At 36.6% G+C, this 23,394-nt stretch overlaps 1 protein-coding gene across 1 annotated transcript; it reads left to right on the top strand.

Annotated features, from left to right (window-relative positions):
* Positions 1–4,649: 4,649 nt before the first annotated feature.
* Positions 4,650–23,017, top strand: LOC107723813 (clathrin interactor 1-like). Its single transcript, XM_016532515.1, has 12 exons — positions 4,650–4,836; positions 8,021–8,125; positions 8,257–8,353; positions 8,440–8,548; positions 9,070–9,234; positions 10,333–10,510; positions 10,749–10,971; positions 11,196–11,280; positions 13,543–13,620; positions 16,228–16,511; positions 17,980–18,160; positions 21,294–23,017. Exons 1-12 carry the CDS (start codon positions 4,796–4,798, stop codon positions 21,635–21,637), a joined length of 1,890 nt encoding a protein of 629 aa, XP_016388001.1. The 5' UTR covers positions 4,650–4,795; the 3' UTR covers positions 21,638–23,017.
* The last annotated feature ends 377 nt before the right edge of the window (positions 23,018–23,394 follow it).

The raw sequence follows: 23,394 nt of genomic DNA, 5'->3' as shown, positions 1-23,394 counted from the left end.
TTTTTTTTTTTTTAGTGATGGGGCGTCTGGGTGTGTGAATGAAAGTGATTTTGCATCCAAACCCCATACACCAGTTTTCATTTAAAAAAAGTATTATTTAAGTTGTCTTTCAAAGTGCACTCTTCTCTGGGGTCTCTGTAAACATGACATCTCCCAATTAACCCTTTCTCTACAGCTGAATAAACTTAACATGTGAAGAATATCTCTGAGACCAATGTCCTTCAAAATTTTACGTTGCCATATTCTCCTATCTTACCTTTTTCCAGTTTATCACATTACCATGTTACGGCTCCAGATGTTGACTCCTCTTTTTTTATTCGGCTTAATTACTAATTTAATTTGCCCATAAAAGAGCAGATGCTTTCTCCTTCAGAACACAATGTGTCAGGGGCACAAAAATGACAGGAACATGTTGGGAATTGGACTAAAGCACTGAGTGGATTTTAACTCATTCTATGCCAGGACTGTATTATGCTGTATATGTAAGAGATTATAAACAATTTACACTAATCTGTAATACTCAGGAATGACACAATTAAATATGATGCTTAAAATGTCCCTCCAGGGACGTTTTAGGCATTTTACCATTTTTTCTATTATTTATCCTGAATGATTTTTACTGCAAAAGTGTGTATTATTGACAAACAGCATTTTATAACTCCTGTTAGATTTGTTAAACAAAATGTTGCTGATAATCAGTGTATGTTGCCGCCTCAAGAGGCCAGTGAAAACGGTCTTTTTATAAAAGAAGACCATGGGACAATGATCACTAGTTAATTTCTGCAGTTTATGCTGTAGCATTTCCCATGAAAATGTGGTCAGCACATCATTTCAAAGTGGGAGTGGGAAATCTGACATTTTTATTTATTTATTTTATTCACCACATGTTTCCAATCTGCAGAAACCCGGCATAGTTGGGTTTTTCCCCTTTTACAATGCCATTACAAAACAATGTTCATTGTTTGTGGCATTTGCTCTAATTTTACAGCTCTTGCTCCATTTTGTACCCATTGCTTAGTCCAGCGCTGGACTGGCTATGGGATACGGGACTCTTTTCATGCTGTTTTATTTAAGGATGTTATTGTTGGCCCTTGCACAGGCCACAGTCAGCCCCTGGGTCTTTTTCCCAAGCGATAGAACGACCCATACATCATCTGAACTCTCTCTGCATGACAGGTCACTTCTGCTTTTCCACCAGGATGCACTGTGTTTGTGTATGTGTGTGTGATGTAAGGTAGTTTTGGGACACTAATTATAAGATGCTGAGACAGAGCTGAGATGGAGTTCATAATGCAGATATGAAACTCTGTTAAGATGGTGGGGTTTATATGGTGCTGTAAAACATCATCTAAATACAGTTCGGTAGAGCATCCTTCCAAGCATTACAAACTCTGTGCTAATTATATACTATTATCTATAATTACAAATAGGTAGGCTATTATTGCACCTATTCACCAACTATTATTGCACCACCACAGTTCAGGGTGTTTATAATGATAACAAAGGGAAACATACTGACTGAAATATGATTAAGGCCTTCCATATTATGATAAGAAGGAAAAGAGAGGAAATTATTTATGTTGTGTGACAGTGCCCCCTACTGACAGTTCGGTTCATATCATGCCAATTTTTAGGATAATGATAAAATGTTATTTTCTATGCTACTTTCCTCCCATCATTTATTTTTGGCAAAAAATGAGACATTGTTTTATCGGTACAAAACTTTTCATTTTACAATCTGAATGTTGATTTTGGGGCATAAAATCAAATATCACAGCACGGAAGACTAAAAATATTCCACTTTATTTCAGGGACCATTTTAGACAATGAGGCCTTTGTACATTTACAGCCAAGATCTCCCTTGCAGATTTCACTTTGAAGTCCATGCAATTTACATTTCCACTGTTTGAGCTGTTTCATTTATTTCCATTTCATTAGTATGACTCTGCTTATATCTAAGGCCAAAATAAAATCAAGACAACCATAACATATCTAACTTAACGGTTTGCTCTCAGTATCTCAGTATTTCTCAGTAATATAGTCTACATTTTAATACTAATATAATTTTTTTTACAAATTGACAATTACTAATTGCCAAATATGCATTAAAGTAAATACAGAATTTCATATACATCATCCTTATAGCATTCACATTGACATCATTTTTAAAATATAGATGACTGCATGTATTCATGCATAAACACATACATATAATCAACAATGAATATCACAACAACTTAACTGTAAAATTAGCAAGCTATTACGGTTGATCAAAGCTCCATATAATGAAAACTTTTTGATGGATAAATCACTGCTCATGGTAAGTCTACGTTCTTCCATAGTAACTAATTTAGAATTTTGTTGTTTTATAAAAACCTTACAAGGTAAGATGCATGTTAGTGACCAAATGTAAATGTTTTCTGACGGATTCGGTTCTGAATGCGTTTCCTTCATATGCTCGATCTTCACAGTCAGGCTGTCTATGGTTTTCTTCATTGAACTTGCAGCAGTAATTGAAGCAGATCCCATGGGTGTATGCGCATTTGGGGACGTTAAGTGCTGTTTCTTGTCATGCTCTGTTTTTGTGAAATAGGTTCTTTTTGTCAGTTTCCTGTGATGTTCTTCATTGTTTTTTTGTTTTTTTCATTTATTTATTTATTTTGTTAAAGTGTGCAAGAAGCTCCTAATGCTTGTTTTCCATGAGAGGCTCTTCTCTATCCCAGGGGGCTGTCATTTGTGGAAGGGCCTCCATTTTCACCCGTCACTAAGATGGCCCATCTACCAGAACACACAAAGTCTTGGCATCTCAGCTCCTGAGAAATGGACTACCTATTGGAGCTGACACCCAGAAGCTTACTCCTTTTTTACCATGTTAATGTCTTATACTTGTCTTATGCAGATGTGACTGATAAAACGTGGCAGTGGCATACAGTACCTTAATCTTGTCTGAAAAAGCTTTACATATATTCTATATAGAACATATTTAATATACTTTCACTTGAATATTTAAGGGTTATTTTTTTATTATTTTTATTATATTTAGCCTATTATATAAAGGATTTATATTAGGTATAGTCAATTTCTGTATAGGTACATACCATAAAGTCTTGGCTTCATCTTTGATCTAAGTATTGTTGTGTGGGTCTAGAGCAGTGGTTCTCAACCCGTGGTCCGTCATGAATTCAAATGCGGCCAAAATTTTTGGCTTAAAAAAAAAAAAAAAAAAAAACTTTCAACATTCGACTGATATCATCTATCATCAGAAAAAATATACAGCTAATTGAACACACGTAATAGGCCTTTAAGCAAAATTTAGTGAAAATGAAGTAAAATAATGAAACAAAACTGTTCAGGAACCAAAAAAAAAAAAGTAACCCAACCCAACAAATTTTTTTTATTAATATTCATTTATACATTAATTTATAATTTATTAATTAATTACATGTAAAACACAGTGACAACTTGCTCCTTTAATTCTATCTCTTTAAATTCACATTAAAATTGTAATTTTGCATGGTAAGTCAATTCATATTTGAGAACTGAAATTGAATTAATTAGAACCTCAATTTATATAATTGTATAATACTAATTTATATAATTATATATAGATTTTTTATTCATTCATTCATTCATTCTCACTATCATTTTAAACAAAGCCGTGCGTTAATTTTATTCTCATTCACTAACCACTTCTGTGAGGTTATGTTAACCCTCTGATGCATCGTGGTCACTACAGTGGACAGCTATATGGAAGCTATTTTGAACCATTTAAGATGTAGCATCATGTCCCAACCACCAACTGGCGAACCCCCAAAGTGTTGTCTACGATTCCATTTAATTGTTGTCTTTTTATCTATTTTTTTGTTTTGAGATATTGCATAATATATTTAAAATGGCGGCAGGAAAAGGGGATGCACCATGTACCTCGGCAATAAGTGTTAAATAATTTTATTCTCAGAAAACCAGACAGGTACAAAAAATATTTTTTCAGTTAAATAGGATGTCAGAAATAGTTTCATCCAGATTTTAACAATATTTTTCTTGTACATTTTTTTCTGTGACAGAAAATATACCTGTCCACTACAGTAGACGTCATGCACCAAAGGGTATAATTCTGCCTATGGGCCTATATATAGGTTGTGCCTTATTTTGTATGTTTTATTAAAATTATGATATAATTTACACTGGGCGGGCCTATTCTGCCTTATTTTGTATGTTTTATTAAAATTATGATATAATTTACACTTGAATGGTTTTATTGAACAGAAATATTAAATAGTCTTCAGATTTTATCAGTTATTTCAATGCTTACAGTCTATATTTATTTATTAGGTAATATAAAACTGTATACATGTATACAGTATGAGTGCAGATTTATGTGTGCATGAATACTTTTTATACGTTTGATTCATGGTGTCCACTACAGTGGACAGTAACTCCCTCAAAATATAATATATTGACAAAAAAAAATTTTGCCATGATTTTTCACTTGTTTAAAAGTAAAAACAAACATGTAAATAAATATTACTTTGTGATTTAATAATTCATGCATCAGAGGGTTAATGTGGCTTGTGTCATATCCTCATCAAGGATGTAGTGTTCCGCTGAAGCAGCCTACGAAATTTCCGTAAGTGACAGCGCACTTCCGTGGTAACCTGTCTGGCCTGCGCTCCTCCGCCGCTGTCTGAAGCAGCGTAACTTTAGAGTTCATGCGTTGGCTAGCTGTCACGACCAGCGGATTTCAAGGGCTGGAACACCTGTTTTCTCGACCGAAAGCCCCAACAACACAGCCAAGATGTTGAATATGTGGAAAGTGAGGGAGCTGGTTGATAAAGCGTGAGTATTGCGAATGTTTTCGAAAGTATTTCGGTGTCCTGTCTCATACCTGTTGAAAATGAGACACGTACGCACTCATTGACGTCACATCGCACTCTCGAGACAGGAGCTAGCACAGTGGCTAACTACAGTTTTGTTGTGCCCTTAAAAGTAACATATTTCGTCAGTGTATGTGGCAACTTTCGTTTTCGAGTCGGTTACGATACTTAATCAGACGTGTTCATTTGTTTATTACGACTTAATTTTGTTTACGAGACAAACGGTACCCTCAAACTTCCTCGCTGTTAACTCAGCGGCTAATTTTATGACAGTTGCTAAACTTGTGTTGACTGAAAACACGGCGCTTGTGTTTAAAAGTGCTTTACAAACCAAACTAACGTGTTGATTGTTAATCTTTCTGAGTGAGAAAATTGTTTAAATATAAAGTAAGAGCGCGTCTTTTACTTGGCATTGGAGTGGCAACAACTTTTTCATGTTTGACAGCTATTGTCAGGCACTATTCAAGCTCATCAGCTAGCCTGAAATGAAAAACGACCCATTGTACATATTTGCATGGTGTCAGTTGCTGATTAATTGGCAATCTGTTTACAATCTTGGTTGTAATCTCGTTACAAAAGCTGTAAGTGCAAAGATGGTTGCATGGCTTCTGTAATGGAGCCTTTGAGTTTCATGGAAACTGTTGCTGTTAGACTGAAACTTGTGTTTTAACCCTTTAAAGGACAGGAACATAATACCCCAGAAAAATATTATTTGTTATATTCCAACACAAATCAAAATACTGCAGTATTATATTTTTATTAAAATGATTGCTTTTATCTTACATTTTCTTGTCCCGTAATAAAAACATTTAAATGATAAACATTTACTTAAAGGTCAGTGGTCTTCTGCTCATTCAGTGCTTTAGTCCACTATGCCACGCTGTCATGTTTGCTTGTACAAAACGATTCTAGGATGATGCCAGTTTTTTTTTTTACAAAGTCTCTTGATGTAGGTATTTGCTGGGACCCCCTTTTAATATTTTTCTTAAAAATTGGGCCCACTCACTATCTCAGAAACCATTTAAAGGGGTCCTATTATGCTTTTTCACTTTTTCAACTTTAGTTAGTCTGTAATGTTGCTGTTTGAGCATAAAAAAGATCTGCAAAGTTACAAAGCTCAAAGTCCAATTCTTTTTTCTTTTTCCTTTTTTTTAAATTTGATTTTAGCTTCAGTGACGATGACATATAGCATAGTGATCATTAACGAGGTTATTGTACGACTCTGAACCTGAGTGTTTTTTTTTTTATCCATTGCTACCTTGCCCTTTTCTGACAGTATGGAAAAGCAGTTACTGAAAGTTTTAATTCACAAATATGAGTTTGCACAAACGTTTGGGTGTTGCCTAATAAGTGGGTACGTCCCTGAAACTGTCATTTACACACTCTTTGTGAATCTATGCTATATGGCGTATTTGACACATAGTGTATTCTATTGGATGTTAAGGGGTTTAGCCACTTAATAGAGACTACAAAAAATCTCTGGAGAAGCAATAGAAATATATTAAAGAAATAAACAATACCATCAATTCTAGACATCCATCACTCATCATGACTTGCCAAAGTAAATAAATAAAAAATAATAATAATAATTTCCTGTTTTTGCAAAGCAAGTTTGAAAACAATGTAGCAAGGTGAAGAAATGTAGCTTATTGGCTCCAAAATCAGTCTGCTATCTCCAATAGTATGTATGACCTTTTAACAGACTACTTGCCAAGTGTAGCCATGGGTGGACTGACGAAGTGTGAGGAATTTAGCTTCATGCTGGTAAAGCAATGAGCCTGTTCCTAAATGGTGTGAAAGTCCTGAAATGCCACAGGAAGAATTCAGTATTACCGTATTTAGTGTAGTAGATGGTATTATCACTCAGCCACAGGTATGCAACTGTTGAAAGAATTAAAGTAGTACCTTAAATAAAAATCAAAGCAGCCTGCATTATCCTCAAGCTGTGAAACCAGGTAATGCGGTTGACCTCTCTGGTGTGTTTTTGAAGGATTGGACACATTCTTGTTTATCCCATTACTCAGAAAAAGGAAACGATTGCACCCTGCAAGCATAAGCAAACGGATGTCCTGACCTCTTTTATCACCTCAAGCTATGCCATAGTTTTGTGTCTGTTAGATTGTAGGGTTTTGACATCTTTTTGATCTTTACGATTCTGTCATTGTCTATAAGTGATTCAGTCTTAAATGAGGAAACGAGGATGTAGGGAGTTTTTTTTTGTTGACTTTTTAAAATTGTATTTATTTATTTTCACTCATTTCAGTTTACTTATGTTTACACTTCCACTGAGCAGGACAATACTCAGGTATTTTTTCCCTGTAAGCTGTAAACTGAGACACTGCACATTTTCTAAAGCAAACGGCAGTAGTCTCTATTAAAACCACAAAAAGTGTTTTTTAGGAGTAGGAAAGACTGAGGACTCCATAGGGTGTTTTTATTTGATCCACCCTCTATTCTCAGTGAGTCTGTCCTTCACCCCACCCATATACTGAGATCTCGTGTGTCTTGTATAACCACTTTTTATGTCACTCTGCTTATGTCCCTCTAGTGCTAAACTGGTATCACATAATAAGAGCTTTTGGTGCTGCTTATTTCCTGTTGTTTTTTTGCGATTTTATAGGATGTTGGATATTCTGCCTAACATCTCCTTTTGTGTTTAACATAAAGAGGATTTTTTTCTTTCAGTTTTACAGCCAAACAAACTTCCTTTCAACATAGACTCTTTAATCCATTCATTAATATGTCACTTACACAAACATGTTGACCAGTTGCCTTATTTTGATTAATATCATTTCCATCTTGCTCAACGAAAGGATTAAACTGATGTGATACAGAATTAACTACTATGATTGGTCGTTACGGACCTCCGTCTACAGTGCTTATAACAAGTATCACCACATGAACCACAGAGGATTTACTACTGTCTGTTCCGTTTCTCAATCCAATTCATTTTACAAACAAATGATATGAATTGTTTTAATTTGGTTTTCTGCCACTCAGTAATTCATATATTTTATCTTTCATATATTTTGTCTTTGCTGAAAGGCTCTTTTTCCTGCTGATATATTTTTTAGCACATAATCAGTCTGAATAAGGGATGTTTGACTTTACTGAAAGGAGGTTGTATTTTAATCTCATTCTTACAGAACCAATGTTGTGATGAACTATACAGAAATTGAGTCTAAAGTTCGAGAAGCCACCAACGATGACCCATGGGGACCGTCTGGACAGTTAATGGGCGAGATCGCCAGGCAAGTGGAGGGTTTTGATGTTTGATTTGTGTCTATTTTTCCTCTGAACCTTAACTTTGTCAACAGTTACACTTTCTTCCAATATGAAGAGTCTCCTAAGATACACTTTTGTTATTTCTGTTTCATTTCAGGGCCACATTCACGTATGAGCATTTTCCAGAGGTAATGAACATGCTGTGGACTAGAATGCTGAAAGACAACAATAAAAACTGGAGAAGAGTTTACAAGGTATGCTTTAGTGAGGACGGTATATGACTGAAAAGGTTTTGTTTTGCTGTCATCTGTCATGAACTTGACTGTCCTCTCTACCTCAGTCTTTACTACTGCTGGCGTACCTGATCAGAAATGGTTCTGAACGGGTTGTCACTAGTGCAAGAGAGCACCTGTATGACTTGCGTTCAATTGAGAGCTATCATTATGTAGGTGAGTGAAATGCACAAAAGCAAAAGCTTATATAATTATTCATCTGTCATGTACTAGGGATGTAACGGTATGAAAATTTCATATCACGATTATAGTGACCAAAGTTATCACGGTTATCAATATTATCACGGTTTTGTTAAAATTAGATGGAAACGTTCAAAAAGAACTGATACACACACTGAAAACATTTCAATAAGTTTTATATTTGAAAATCAACAAACAACAAATACAATTAGCAGCTATATGCACTTTTTTTTTTTTAGCAAAAACATAACAACCACATTGCATGCTGCTTCTGCGTCAGACTGATGCTGGCTGGACAGAATTTACCGCGAGTTTTCAAAATCGCGATAATCAAACACGGTTTTGATGATAATTAAATTTTAAACGATAATACTAACCGTCAGGGCATTTTATCGTGATTTATCGTGAAACCGGTAATCGTTCCATCCCTATCATGTACACTGTTTGATGTCTCTCAGATACTAGTCAGTGATGGATGAATGGGCTTTGTGTTTCAGATGAGAATGGCAAGGACCAGGGTGTCAATGTGCGCCAGAAAGTGAAGGAGCTGTTAGAATTTGTCCAGGATGATGACAGATTGAGAGAGGAGAGGAAAAAGGCCAAGAAAAACAGGGACAAGTATATAGGCGTGTCCTCTGACAGTATGTCAGGCTTCAGATACTGTAAGTCCCTAACTATCTCTCTTTCTCACTTGCACGCACACACACACACACACACACCATTCTCACTGTCATATTTATCAAGGTTTGCAAGGTTTTTTTTTTGCGTCACGCAGAAAACACATTTATCATAAGGAATATTTCTAATCGGGACTCTCTGAAAACAAGGAGGTCCTCTGTCTCCTCTCCACTGTTGTTGTCCCTGGAGGGTTTGCATTGCCAGATGAGTGAACTGTACTGTAGATTTATTTTGATACCCGGCATAGCTGCATTTTCACATGACAGCATAAATTATGTTTTCGATATCCTTGATTGGGAAGGAAAAACGCAATGCATTTTTTTTAATGACTGTTTCAGATTTAACTGTTATCATGTTTAGTTTGACAGTCGTTTAGCTCTAAAGTTTAATGAAACTTGATATATATGTCTTTTATTGTGTTTTTGAGATGGTGGCTTGCACATTTATTCAGTAATTTAACCACAGTCCAATCACAGTTCTTAGTTATGGAATATACCCGAGAGGAAGCATCATAGCCTAATTTCACTTCTCTTTACATTGTCATCAAATTAGTGGGTGAATCTCACACTGGGTCATATTTCACCCCACACCCGGAAAAAAAGAAAGTATGTTTTGCATAACAGCATTAGGTTTTTTAATTATTTTCTTGACAATTAAGCACACCCTTATAAAAAGTATAATCAACAAAAAAGAAACTGGTATATTAATTAAATTAACTATTTAATATGACTTCATGGTAATATTGATTGTACTGCCTTTCATGTATGCTAATTAAGTAATCCAATTCTAATGAGAACCACTAAACATAACCATTAAGAATAATGAAAATTACTAACAACCTCTGAAGTAAAACATCCAACTGCATGACAGTAATTAAAATAGGTCTGAAAATGTGTTTAATTTATCAGTGAGCTTCATTTTCTTTTTGCAAAATGTATTTTTTTCCTCTGATTTTAATTGCCCAGACATGTTCACTTTTTTATTCCTTATATTTCCATATATAGGTTCTAAATGAAGTTTGACTGTATAATATGTGTATATATAGTATAACCCATTTCCTGTCCTGTTTATGCATTCTGCAGCGGAGGACAGGTTTGATTTGAGAGATTCACGCTCAAAATGGGATGAAGACTGGGGCAAGGGGGCTTTCCCCTTCAGTGAGAAACTGGGAGAGATCAGCGATAAGATCGGAAGCACCATTGATGACACCATTAACATGTTCCGCAGAAAAGACCGGGACGACTCGCCTGACAGATTCAGGTCAGGACCCCCAGGCTGTCTCACTTTCCCTTCTCAGATCACCTGAAAACTCCTGTTCTGCCAAGTCTTCTTTTGTTTTTTTTGAAACACAAATAGTATAAACGTTATAACTAATTATATTAACAGATTGTTGACAGTTATGTCATGGACTGATTGTGTTTTATCTACTTATTCTCAAAGCAAGGATGCATTTTGTTAGTGATCTTATACAAGCTTATGCTTTATCTCCTCTGTATAGTGAAGGAGATGAGGACCGTCGGGGAACGCGAAACGGGCAGTCAGGGAAATCAGAATTTAAAGATGATGCAGAGACAGTGACAACCAAAAGCGTCCAGATCGTCCAGGCCACAGAGACCACTGCCACTCGTAAGAGAGGAGGCATTCCCTCCAAAACGATAGACCTGGGAGCAGCTGCAAATTACGCTGGCGATAAACCCTCCACCAACACAAACACAAGCCAGGTAGATGCGAGAAACACTAGCTACCAGCACTAGTCTTTTCCTGTTTAATTAAACATCTCTGGCATTTGGACACATAGATGATGCAACTTTTAGGAGAGATTTGTTAATAAATAGTGTGAAGTGAAATGTTAAACTTGTATTCAAAATAACGTAGACTCTATACTGACATCTTGTGGTAGCTGTTAAGAGTGTTTTCAGTTTGTTCGTCCTTTGTTGCCATATAGACCACATCAGCAGTGAGCCAGCCCAGTTCTGGTCTGGTGGACTTGTTCTCAGCAGATCCTGCACCTGCTCAACCAGCTTCCCAAGGTAACAGTAGTAACATGCATCCTCTTTGAGTTACTCTAAGTTAAGAATATCATGGTGGTTCTACAGTTTTTGCAGAGGAAAATATTTAAGATATTATAGAATGTCTTTTTAAAAATATTTAAATATAAAATATTTATTTGATTTGTGGTTCAGCACTACCTTTACAACTGAACATGCAAGAACAGTTCACTTTAGAATGTTTAGGAGAAGTAATATTGAAGGGTTCATCCTTAAAGGGGTCATATGATGCGATTTCAATTTTTCCTTCCTCTTTGGAGTGTTACAAGCTCTTGGTGCATAAAGAAGATCTGTAAAGTTGCAAAGACTAAAGTCTCAAATCCAAAGAGATATTCTTTATAAAAGTTAAGAGTCAACCACGCCTACCTGAAACGGCTCGTTCTAACACGCCCCCACATGTCTACGTCACGATGTGCGAAGATTTGCATAACACCGCCCAAATGTTCACACAAAGAAAGAAGGAGTAACTTTTATTCTCGCTGTAATATTTTCGTTGTTAAAGCGAAACTACTTTGTTTGGCCTTCCAAAAGAGGACGATATCCGCTTCGTCATGCCTAGAGCTGATCCGTGCTGGTCGCTGAGAAAATACATCAACTTCGTGCTGTGAATCGCCGGATCGGCTTTCACCGTGGACAAAGCGGAGTCCAGCCCGGGGTCGTCACATGTGGTTGCCGCAAGCCCGCCGGCCTCCGCTCATTCTAGCCACCGGCCTCCGCCCACTCAAGCCGCCGGCTCTTTTGGAAGGACATGACTAGAATTCAGTGGTTAAGTTGTATTTACAACACTGTTCCAGAACAGTTCAACCCAAATATTAAGATGTGTGCAGCGCATTTTATGGAGGACTGTTTCCTGATCCTTGGAGAGTAGACAACAATGCCGGCTGTTCTGACTCACAGACTGTAAGTAAGTTTTTTTATATTTAAAATTTGCCACTGATGATTCAAACGCGAGTTTTGAGCAGTGTAGAGTAGCGCTTGTTGTTTGTCATTTCTCCGATCACAAATGCAGACATGGTTTTATGTTTACGCGGCGCGATGCAACGCAGCGCGTAAAAAGACAGTATAAGTCATTATAATCCGTAATTATGTCCCCACTGGATGCAGCAAATGCCTCGTTTGTAATGGGTTTTATTGGTTTTGTCTTGTGTGCCGGGAGACGGCATCACATTATGGTAAGGGGCGTAACATTTCCGTTACACGCTTGAGGTATCCAGCCAATCACAACGCACTGGATCGCTGGCCAATCAGAGCACACCTCGCTTTTCAGACCGATGAGCTTTGTAAAAATCGACACGTTTCAGAAAGGCGGGGCATAGAGGAGAAACAATAATGTACAGTATGTGGAAAATAATGTGTGTTTTTAACCTTAATACACATTTAATTACACCAAATACTCAAAATAATGTTATTTTTAGCAACATCATATGACCCCTTTAAAGGAAGTAGGGTTGCACGGAGTAGTCGATAAATTCTGCCACTTGTCGCAACAGTAAAAATAAATCCCAAGAGTGCTTTATGCTCACAAAACAGGTTATGGGTTTTTTCAAACCACCCTAAAGGTAATCAAGTATCGTCCAGAGGGCTGACAGAAACCACAATGGAGTGGGACATTCATAGCAAGCAGCATGAATCTTGCAGTGGACTGTCAATACAGCATTGAACTTGTCATAAATAGAACACTGATGCGTATTAGGAGTCATTTACATTAAGGTAAACATTTCCGTCAAATTCTAATAATGAGTAGTTGTGCAAGGTGTAGTTGGATATACATGATGAATGGATGAGGAATGAGGAAATGGGTGAAAGTAGCAGGAAGCACTATGCCATTAGTTTGACGGTGTGGACGTATCCTGAAAGGGAGGGGCGCACAGTGAAGTTTAGCATATGCACTCTCCTGCGCTCCTGCTGCCTGCTGGAGCATTTAGTCACCGGGGCCAGATGTCAAAGCGGTCCCTGGTGGGTGTGTAGTGCTGAGCAGATGCGTAGATCCCTCTCCTCACTGTCCTGCTCCCTCCTCCACCAGCCAAACAGCTGCATCTGTCCTCCACATAACTCCAGCCACAGGCTGCTGGAATGTAACGTGACCGGAGTGTGTGTTTTTGTGTGTGTGCCCCTTACAGACTCCAACAGATGTTTCTTATTTCTGTGCTCACCATTTTTGTCTTTTCCTTAGGACATTAGTAGGGGATTGATATGTTTTACCAATCTAGAATGTCATAATTGAATCTCTCTCTTTCATTCTAGTTTCAAGCTCTGACCTGATTGGAGGTTTTGCTGATTTCTCTTCTCCTGCAGCTGCAGTCAGTCTTCCATCATCAGCTGGTATGTTTATGTAAGCTCTTAACAAACCATCAGTTAAAAAATACAACCTGAAACTCTTGATTATTTTTACTTCGACTTACTACAACATATACTTCTGTTCAAAAGTTTGGGATCAGTAAAACTTTTTTAAAATAAATGTTTGCTTTTATTTAGCAAAGACACATTAAAATGTATCAAAAGTTCCAGTAAAGACTTACATTGTTACAAAATATTTATATTTTAAATAAATGTTGTTCTTTTGAACTTTTTTATATTCATCAAAGAAACCTGAAAAAACCAATACATCATGGTTTCCACAAAATTATTAAGCACCACTACTGTTTTCAACATTCATAATAAGAAATGTATCTTGAGCACCAAATCAGCACATTAAAATGAAGACTGGAGACACTAAAGACTATTTGTAATTGCTGCTGAAAATTCAACTTTGCAGGAATAAATTACAGGAATAAGTTAGATTTTTAAATATATTAGATATCTATTATATAAATAATAGAAAAGTTATTTAAAATTTGAAATAAGTAAACTTCGTTTGTATAAAAATAATAAAACTTCACAATGTGTTTTTTTTATCAAATGAATGCAGCATTGGTGAGAAAAACAGACTTACCTACCCTAAACTTTTGAACAATAGTGTGTTTTCAAAAGTGACTAGTAAGTGTGCTTTCTGAATGACTCATCAGTTAATTGGTTTTAAGAAAACCCTGTATAAATGAGACCTGTTTAAATGAGACATGTTCAGAAACAGCTGAATGTAGTGCAACTGAATGGAACAGAGCATTGGGGTCTCATGACACACTTTTAAACTTAAAGGGGTCATATGATGTTGCTAAAAAGAACATTATTTTGCGTATTTGGTGTAATGAAATGTTTATGTGGTTTAAGGTTCAAAAAACACATTATTTTCCACATACTGTACATTACTGTTTGTCCGCTATGCCCCGCCTTTCTGAAACGCGTCGATTTTTTACAAAGCTCATCGCTTAACTTTTATAAAGAATATCTCTTTGGATTTGAGACTTTAGTCTTTGCAACTTTACAGATCTTCTTTATGCACCAAGAGCTTGTAACACTTCAAAGAGAAAGGAAAAATTGAAATCGCATCATATGACCCCTTTAAGAGAAAAAAAAAAAGCGATGTCCAAAGATGTCTGTCTGAATGTAGCAGCATGGGAAGAATTTAAACACACAACTCTGAGAAGGTTTTACTGTGCAATCTGTCTAACAGTTAGAACCGAATGCTGTTAGTACAATATTTAAAGCACCACCACTAATAATATCAGAACTAGTAACCAGAACATGTAGATACATTTGTTGAAGTTAGTAATCGATTAGTCGACCATCACTACCCTATTATTATCCCTAATATACTGTAACTAGGGATGCACGATATTGGATTTTTACCAATATCCGATTTGCCGATTTTTTTCAACTCATTTTGGCCGATAGCCGATGCCGATATATTTCCTTTTGTTTGGAAACAACACCAAGTCTCTCCTGTGCAGAAATAAGCAAATTATTTTTAATTTTGGTTAGTTTTTAACAAGAACTTATTTGTTAGAATTAAATAAACAATAACAAAGTTATTTTATAATGACAATACAATGAAGATTTGAAAATAAATAAAATAAATCGCTTAACAAATGTTAAGATTTAACATTTGTAAATGGTCTAAAGCAAAAGAGTTGTAAAAATTGTGAAAATCTTTTAGAGCTCATAATTTGTTTAAAAAATCTACCATATTACACATAAATGAATAAATAAGTATATATAAAATTATTTAAAGAGTCATGGGTTTTTTTGTTGTTGTTTTTTTATGTAAGCTATAGCTTCTGACCTTTAAAAGTCGGGCCGATGCCGATATTTATATTTTATATATATATATATATATTTTATATTTATATTGTGCATCCCTAACTGTAACTTATGTTCTTTAAAAGATATTCAACCCCAAGAGAAAAAAAAAGCCTTGCTTGCTTTTGCTAAAAGTCTCTGTATTTTCTTAATTAAACTCACATGTTAAAATAAAAGCCTTAAGGGAGTGCAACTTGAAAGACACAAAGTGGTGATATGTGTGTGTTTTCATATGGTTATTTAAATATAGTTTTGGGAATATAACAGAAGGCTGTTTTTTTTTTCTGCTGGACCTGAGTTTGCCATCTTCAACTGCCTGTTTATGAAATACTCCAAGCAGAAAGCTCTTAAATAGTGAGAGGAGGGGGCAGCCATATGGTGGCCTGCTGTGCTAAAAGCTAATGAGCACAGACACATTTCAGCTCTTGTTGGGTGTGACACATCACCCTCTGCATTTTTGGGACTGAGCTGAAGTGATGGAGAGTCTGAGATTCTTTTTGATGTTTATGCATCTTCAGTGCCCTGATAGTTTCATTACTGGTTCTCTTGCATTTCTCTAGATTTTTATATTGCTCATTTGCATGCAAATACACATCCTCTGCTAGATGATAAAGCCTGACATGAAGCAAGATTCTGGAATTTGTGCAGTAAAAGCACAAATATGCCTTTTGATCAAAAAGCTTCATAACTATTACAACATTCTCCTGTGTTCCCTGTGCTCTCTATAATGTTTGTGCTTTTGTCTTTCCTCAGCCCCAGCATCTAGTGGGAATGGAGACTTTGGTGATTGGAACACTTTTTCTGCAACCCAGCCAGCCGTCCCTGCAGCTCAGCCTGTTAACCCTGCAGGAATAGACCTTTTCTCAGGTCTGCAGGCGGCCCCTGCTCCTGCTCCTGTCTCTGCATCCACAGCATCCTCATCCGACCTCTTTGACCTAATGGGCTCATCTCAGACCACTAACTTCAGCACCTCCCAAAGCATGAACTTCTCCATGACCTCCTCTCAGACCATTGGCATGCCATCATCCAAATCACAGGTGCCTACTACCTTTGCGACTTTTTCCTCAATGTATCTACTATGTATTTATGATACATATGATAATATATTGTCATGTTGTCATGATCGAGACCCCATGAAATGCTTTGAAGAGCACAGTTTTCTTTCCCATTTTGATTTCCTATTGAAACGTATTTATTTTTTTATAGCCAGTAGCTTTCAGTTTACATTATCAAAACTATGATTTGCTGCTTGCTATTGCTATTGAGTTGCAGGTGGTATGTGCTCACCCTTAGAGAATTTTATTGGATGAATGAAAATTATATTTCGCCCTTGCATTAGTCATCAGTATTTTTGGTTCATTTTCTGAGAAGAGGAAAAATTATACACTACCATTCCAAAAAAAAAACAAACAAAAAAAAAACTTGTACACTACTGTGTACTAATGGTAGTGTAGATTTTAAATGTGTACACCTACTGGAAGTTTATTTAGTCATCTTTTAGGAGTACAAAAACGGCAGCAATCCCAACAAATAATACCCACAAAAATGACAAATAAAAACACAAAAACTTTTGATTATGCCGTTGTATATACCTAGTTTTAGCGTAACTTGCAAACGAGTGTCTATGTATTTCATTAGGTAGTGCACCTACAATAGACTTTTGTGCATTGCCGTCCCTCAACATTATGTTTACAGCACAATAAAGAATAAAGATGAAACCAAGTGATGTAGAGTTGCACATAGATAATGTGGTTTTCATTCAGATCCCCCATCTGTGGAGTACTTAATGCAGCTCATCTAAGTGGAACTGCACACTAAACACTATTTACGCAAGAAAGACAATTCTGGCCGAGGTTCAGAGCCAGTGGTTTAGAGAGCAGGCAACATGAAAGCAAAACGAGCGAGGGTTAACACGCAGCATCGGCACAATTTTCCACCCACCCCCTCCTCATTACCCATCAACCCCAGTCCCCTTGGGACACCCATCACAGAGAATGGCAGAATGAGGAGGAACAAGTTTAAGTCAGAAAACCATTAAATTGAAACAAAAGCCTTGCACAAAGATAATATTTGCATGCTAAAAGCCTGACCTACTTTAAAATGGCAAGTTTTGTTTGGCTAAAGAAAAAAAGCAGCCCCCCGATGGTATAATTAGAGGGACTTGAGATGCATTTTAACATGCTGAAATAATTTTAGAAGACAATGCCTCTCAACCAACATTTCTGTCTTGTTTAACTCAAGTCTTGATAACCCTGAAAGACCACAGTGTAGTGTTCTGGAGTATTTTGCCTGCAGTATTCTGCCTTTCATCTTCTCTGACTTGTGTCATTCTGCCATTGGCAAACATTCATCTCCATTGGAGAATTTTAATTATCATGCTTGAACTGCAGCAGAGCAGTTTCATCTTAACAAAATCAGCGAAAACATTGTTTTTGATCATATGGGTGCTATCATATATGGTTTGTTCTAAAACCGATTAGATTTTCTTTGTCTTTGTCTTTGCAGCCACTTCAGTCAATGGGGAGTTCACTAATGCCCCAGCAACCAATGGCCCAGAAGCCCGATCCCAAAGCCTCTTTGCCGTCCACCTGGTCCAACTCTAATGTAGACATAAGCCTGGACTACCTTAGTCCTGGCATGCAGCCACCCAAACCTTCTCAGCCCACACTCAGCATGATGCAGCAAGGTAAGCAAAGATACTGATGTAGAGTGTCTGGGACAGGATTTAACCTGGGTCCAGAAAATTAAATGAGCGCAAAAGAATTCAAACAATTGGTCTATATGAGGAGCGGTAAAAATTAGTAACTAACTAAACTAACAAAAAATACGACAGATGAAAATATAAATGTATAGCAGTGTTTCCCATGCATTGATTTATTTGTGGTGGCCCGCCACAGTATCAACACTGACTGCCACAAATAGATTTTCCAAAAGGCTTTGACTACGTTAAATAAACATGATCACTGCACGTTTCAAAGTCAAAACGCGGCACATGTGTTTTTATATGAATGTGTCTTTGAAGGGAACTGACTAGCCGTTTCTCAGTATGCGTTCTTGTCTGTACTTGTGTTCTTGTGGACTTGTGAAACGTCACTGTTATTGTGTCATGAAATGCAGTTCTAAGAGTATTTCAGGCGAGAATGTAGTTGTTTAAAACTCTAATCTGCAGTTTATTTATAAAGATAGCGCCTATTTGAAAATTAGCTTCGCCAATTTCAAGACATGAGCTCCACGCGATCAGCGGGCGCTCAGTGCTCATGTATCCGCCGACAGCAGTCTCACCTCGGCTAGTCCTTCTGATATTTGCCACTTGCCTCTGATGTCTCTGGTAGTGGTTAAACATGAGGTAAAATTCATTTTGGGTAAATCTAACAGGCAATCTTTGGTCTCATGAATCTATTATTTCTTCCAGGTCATATAGTTTTGGCTGAGCACAAAGTTATGTTTAATAAATTACTTATTTATTAATCGTAATTATATATGCACATATTACCTAAACCACATATTAATGTTTTATATTTTTAAAATGAAAATGAAATGAGGGTTGTGTTTTATATTTTGAAGAAAACCACAAGGCAGTGGTGTTTGATATTTCGTTTTATTGTAATGCGTGTATGCGTCAAGGCGAGCTGACTGACGTTATCAAGTACTCTGCTGTTCCATTTGCAGAATTACCGGACTTGCGTCCTCCTGTCCTCGGGAGTTCGCACTCCCGAGTCGAACTTGCGAAGTCCGAACTACCAAGGGCGCAAGTCCGAATTTGCGTACTTGGTATTAGGGCTGTGCGATTAATCGAAATCGAATCGAAATCGCGATTTGAGACGTTGCGATTTCCTAATCGCAAAGCCTGCGATATGGATGCGATATTACTCTGTTCCAGAGTTGGTATTGAGAAACGACTACTGTCTTTAGAAAAGTTTTGATGTCATTTTCATTTAATCTTTCCTATAATGCCTGATAAAGCAGCGTTTATGAGCGCAGCTCTGCTTTGTTTACAGTCGTTACCAGGGAAACCGCTATTTCTGCCGCTCCTAAAGCGCCTCCTGCTGGCAGAGAATGAATTTGCATTTTCAATCAATCAGCCTGTCTGCTGTTATATTTCCCCCCCGGGGGAAGTGCCGCCACATATTGGGCCTCATTCATAAAACATTTGTAAATATATGAGTAAATTCTGAGTTATTTACGCGTAAAATTAACCTTCCCGAAAACTCTCCTCCGGATTCACAAATACTTCGTAAAGGTCAGATTTGATAGTTAAATGTGTGTATGTTAATGAATTCCAGTCATTCGTAAATTATTCGCTCATTCACAATTAGCATATTCCCCGCCTATGAATTACAGCTACGCAAATTACATATCTAGGAATGGTGTGGAATCCTTTGGACTCAGTTCTCAGGTTTGGCAAGTCATATTGCATAAATGCATAAGAGACTAATAGGCTATATACCTAACAATAAATGAATAAATTAACGTAAATGAAGAGCGTTTTGGCCAGCTGACATAATGCCTGGTGCTCTTCTGAAAACGACGGTGGTGCTTGAGAGAGCTTTGGAGGCACTACATTTTTCTGGAGTGACGCATTGTTTACTATGATTTGGAATATTCACGGCAGTAACATGTTATGAGTATCTTATTTTGAAGAATATTACTGAATATAAAAATGCAGTAACCAGCAATATTAACGTCTCCATTGTTGTGTTGTTCAAGTATGATGGTTGGTCAATGTAGTGTTTGTACCGCCCCTCCTCCACTGTGATTGGACGGCTGTGCAAAAAGGGACAGTGACGAGCTCTGCGTTTTACCCAAAGTTAAAGAGTAAAAAACGAAAAGAAAAAAAAAACGGGGCAAATGACCTCGTTAAATATCATTATAATACATAGTGCATAAAAATGTCATCAGTTTGTCTAAAATAATACAGAACGTTTGAATGTTTTATGCACCATTTAAATTACACATGGTAGGGAGCAGGTGTAAATTTATTTCGTACCAACTAACATTTTCAAAATATGAACATTTTCATGAATCCGAAAATTTATGTCAGAACGACTTTCCGAATGATTTACACAAAAATTCGTTCTGCCCGTGTTTCATGAATGAGGCCCATTGAGTGCAAGTCTGTGGGAAACACTGTATAGGTAATAACATTATGTAATGCATTAAAGTATAAAAGTAAGAGCAAACTAGATTCAGACACAAAAACATGACTGATTGTTCTCTTGACACTTTGTGAATACTGTTTCTGTTTTAAAGGGTGCTATATAAAGCTTAAAAGCATAAAGCTCTACCTATGTTTATGAAATTTGACTAGAATCAAGACTATCACTATAAGAGTTTGAAACCTTCTTACTGCGTTTTCATTTAATTTATATTGTCATATTTTTCCAAATAAGTCATAAAAACAGAAGTTTGGGGTCAGTAAGTGTTAATTTATTTATTTATTTTGGAAATAATTTAATACTTTTAAGCATAGTGTTTTTAACATTGATAATAATAAGAAATGTTTTTTGAAGTGTAATAGATTAATTAAGATTTACTGTATTTTTTTATCAAATAAATGCATCCTTAGTGAGAGACCTTAAAAACATTTTAAAAAATCTTACCAACCCCAAACTTTTGAAGTTGTGTATAAAAAATTAAAATAAAACATATAACACATTTAATCAGTTTGACATTTTATACAACAACACGATTCAAAAACAAAATCAAAAGAATTGAGATTTTGATTATTAATTTTTTTTAATAAAATTTAATTAATTTTACTAATTAATAAATTGGTAGCCCTTATTTTCATTTTTTTGTCTCTATTTATCCTGCAATAGGAGTTCAGACTCCTGTGAATATGATGACTCAGGGCTTTGTTGGAATGAACCTGGGCATGCAGGCTGCCCCTACAATGGTCAGACTGCCCACCAACAGCATGATGGGAGGAATGAACATGGGCATGCAGCCTGTCATGACAGGTAGCACCATGCCCATGCCAACCATGGGAGGGATGCCAGTCAATCAGGGCATGATGGGAATGAATATGAACATGGGCATGTCTACAGCTCAGATGGGGATGACAGGAAGCATGGGTACGGGAATGCCGGTTATGGGGATGAGCCCTGCCATGGGACAGCCTAAACAAGATGCCTTTGCAGATTTTGCCAACTTTGGGAAATGAACTGCAGAGCATTATGTGAACAGTCCTTCTCTAGATGTGACCATGAAGAAGCTATGAAGAGCTAGAAGACAAAGACTACTTGAATGATGTCAAATAAAGCCACACAGGAAATGTTTGTTTGAATGATGCTGATGTACAACTGGATGATTATATTATTTTCAATGTTCTTCTAATCAGCTCTACCAAGGAGCCCTATCGAGGGTGGCTGGTTTGTGCTCAGAATAATTTCAGTCATTGCACACACACATCCCATGTTTCCATTGCGTCGGGATATCGCTTTAAGGAATGCGATGATCGTGAATGACGGTTGACTTTATCCTCTCACATAACTTCTTAATTTAACCCAGGAAGTATTGGGTTCCTAATGCTGTAGAAAAATCCTAATGATCAATTCTGGCCTTTCCGCTACTCTGCCTTAAAATAACCTGTAAATATTTTTGCGCGCAGACAATAAGTTATTGAGTTACAAGATTGATGAATTATGATGGTGAGGATTTTTGTATGGAGTAAAGTTTGTGATCACTTGCCATTTTTATATTTGATTTTTATTCAAATAACCATTTTCTGAAGAGAAATGAAGTACTCAAACAAACATCAAGACGATAGAATGACAATTCCAAATCAAAACCTCTGTGGCCTTAAATAGTTAATGTGTACTTTTTCAGTGAAAATCTGCATCTTTATGAAAATGCTAAATCTGTCCTTAAAACACATGGTGCCTGTTAACCTTTTTTTCTTCTTCTAAAAAATCTAAAACTCTTAGGATGATATGTAAAGTACAGTATTTATTAAAGGTACTGTTAAAGAAGATATATATCCAGTAGAGTACATATGTGCACTTTTTTTTGTAATGTTTTTGCATGGTTAACTTATAAGGAAGATTTTGGGTGACAAAAAGGATTTTATATATAATTGAAGCTGATATGGGTTCGTATTTTTATGCAGTTCTGCTTATGCTGAGTGTTGAGGCTGTGTGTTTGTAAAGCCTGGTAGCAAAGAGTTGAATGCTGTGTCCAGAGGACCATCACTGTATTGTCAAGATCATCTGTTTCTGTCCACAGTGTCAGCTGAAGCTAACCAAGCCCCTCTCTTCCTTTCTGAGGATTTTTACAAGCAAAACGACCAAATTCTTCCTTGTTTCTTTTTTCGGAAGGGTTTATTTAGGTTTTTGTAGTCAGGTCTGTTGGGTTCTGTAGGATCTCAACTATTGAGTGGTTAGGGGTCGGGGAGTGTTACAGGAAACACTATACGTTTATGCAAATCTACAGAAAGCAACAAAAAATGATATCTTCCACTGAGAATGTTTAATATGTTTTTTATTTCATACAATGACTTGATTGTACTTCTATTTTGTGAATGACAATAAAGATTTGATTTCCATTTTTATTGTGAAGCATGTTGTTTTTATATCCTCTAATCAATCTCATCTCTTAAAAATAGTCTGATCTCAGAGCCCTCTTAGGACCCGACTCCAAACGTTAACTTTGCATGAGTTAATAGGATGAAAGTACAGCCACATGACCTATTTTCACTGGATCTGTTGCCAGTGAACTTTTTAATTGGCGTAAAATAAGTCATTTTGAGAAACTTGAGCTTAATAAAGGAAAAGGAAACTGGCCACATTTCTAGTGTCTATTTAGTATCATTTTTTATATATTCAGTACATGATGCTATATCCTTACATGTACTTCAGAGTAGTCCATCTGGACACGTGTTCTAGCCGGTGCTAAATGGTGATTTTATGAATATGCAACAAA

The sequence above is a fragment of the Sinocyclocheilus rhinocerous genome, unplaced genomic scaffold (genome assembly GCF_001515625.1).
Source record: "Sinocyclocheilus rhinocerous isolate Xijiao unplaced genomic scaffold, SAMN03320098_v1.1 scaffold1085, whole genome shotgun sequence".
NCBI lineage: Eukaryota > Metazoa > Chordata > Actinopteri > Cypriniformes > Cyprinidae > Sinocyclocheilus > Sinocyclocheilus rhinocerous.
Note: the sequence above shows the minus strand (reverse complement) of the source record. Positions and strands in the feature narration are given on the sequence as shown.

What these genes read in the sequence shown, in the direction of transcription:
- LOC107723813 (XM_016532515.1), top strand. Translation starts at nt 4,796, where the DNA reads ATGTTGAATATGTGGAAAGTGAGGGAGCTGGTTGATAAAGC. An exon ending in CCAACACAAACACAAGCCAG is followed by an intron (nt 10,972 to 11,195) that starts GTAGATGCGAGA and finishes GTTGCCATATAG; the next exon opens with ACCACATCAGCAGTGAGCCA. An exon ending in TGCTCAACCAGCTTCCCAAG is followed by an intron (nt 11,281 to 13,542) that starts GTAACAGTAGTA and finishes CTTTCATTCTAG; the next exon opens with TTTCAAGCTCTGACCTGATT.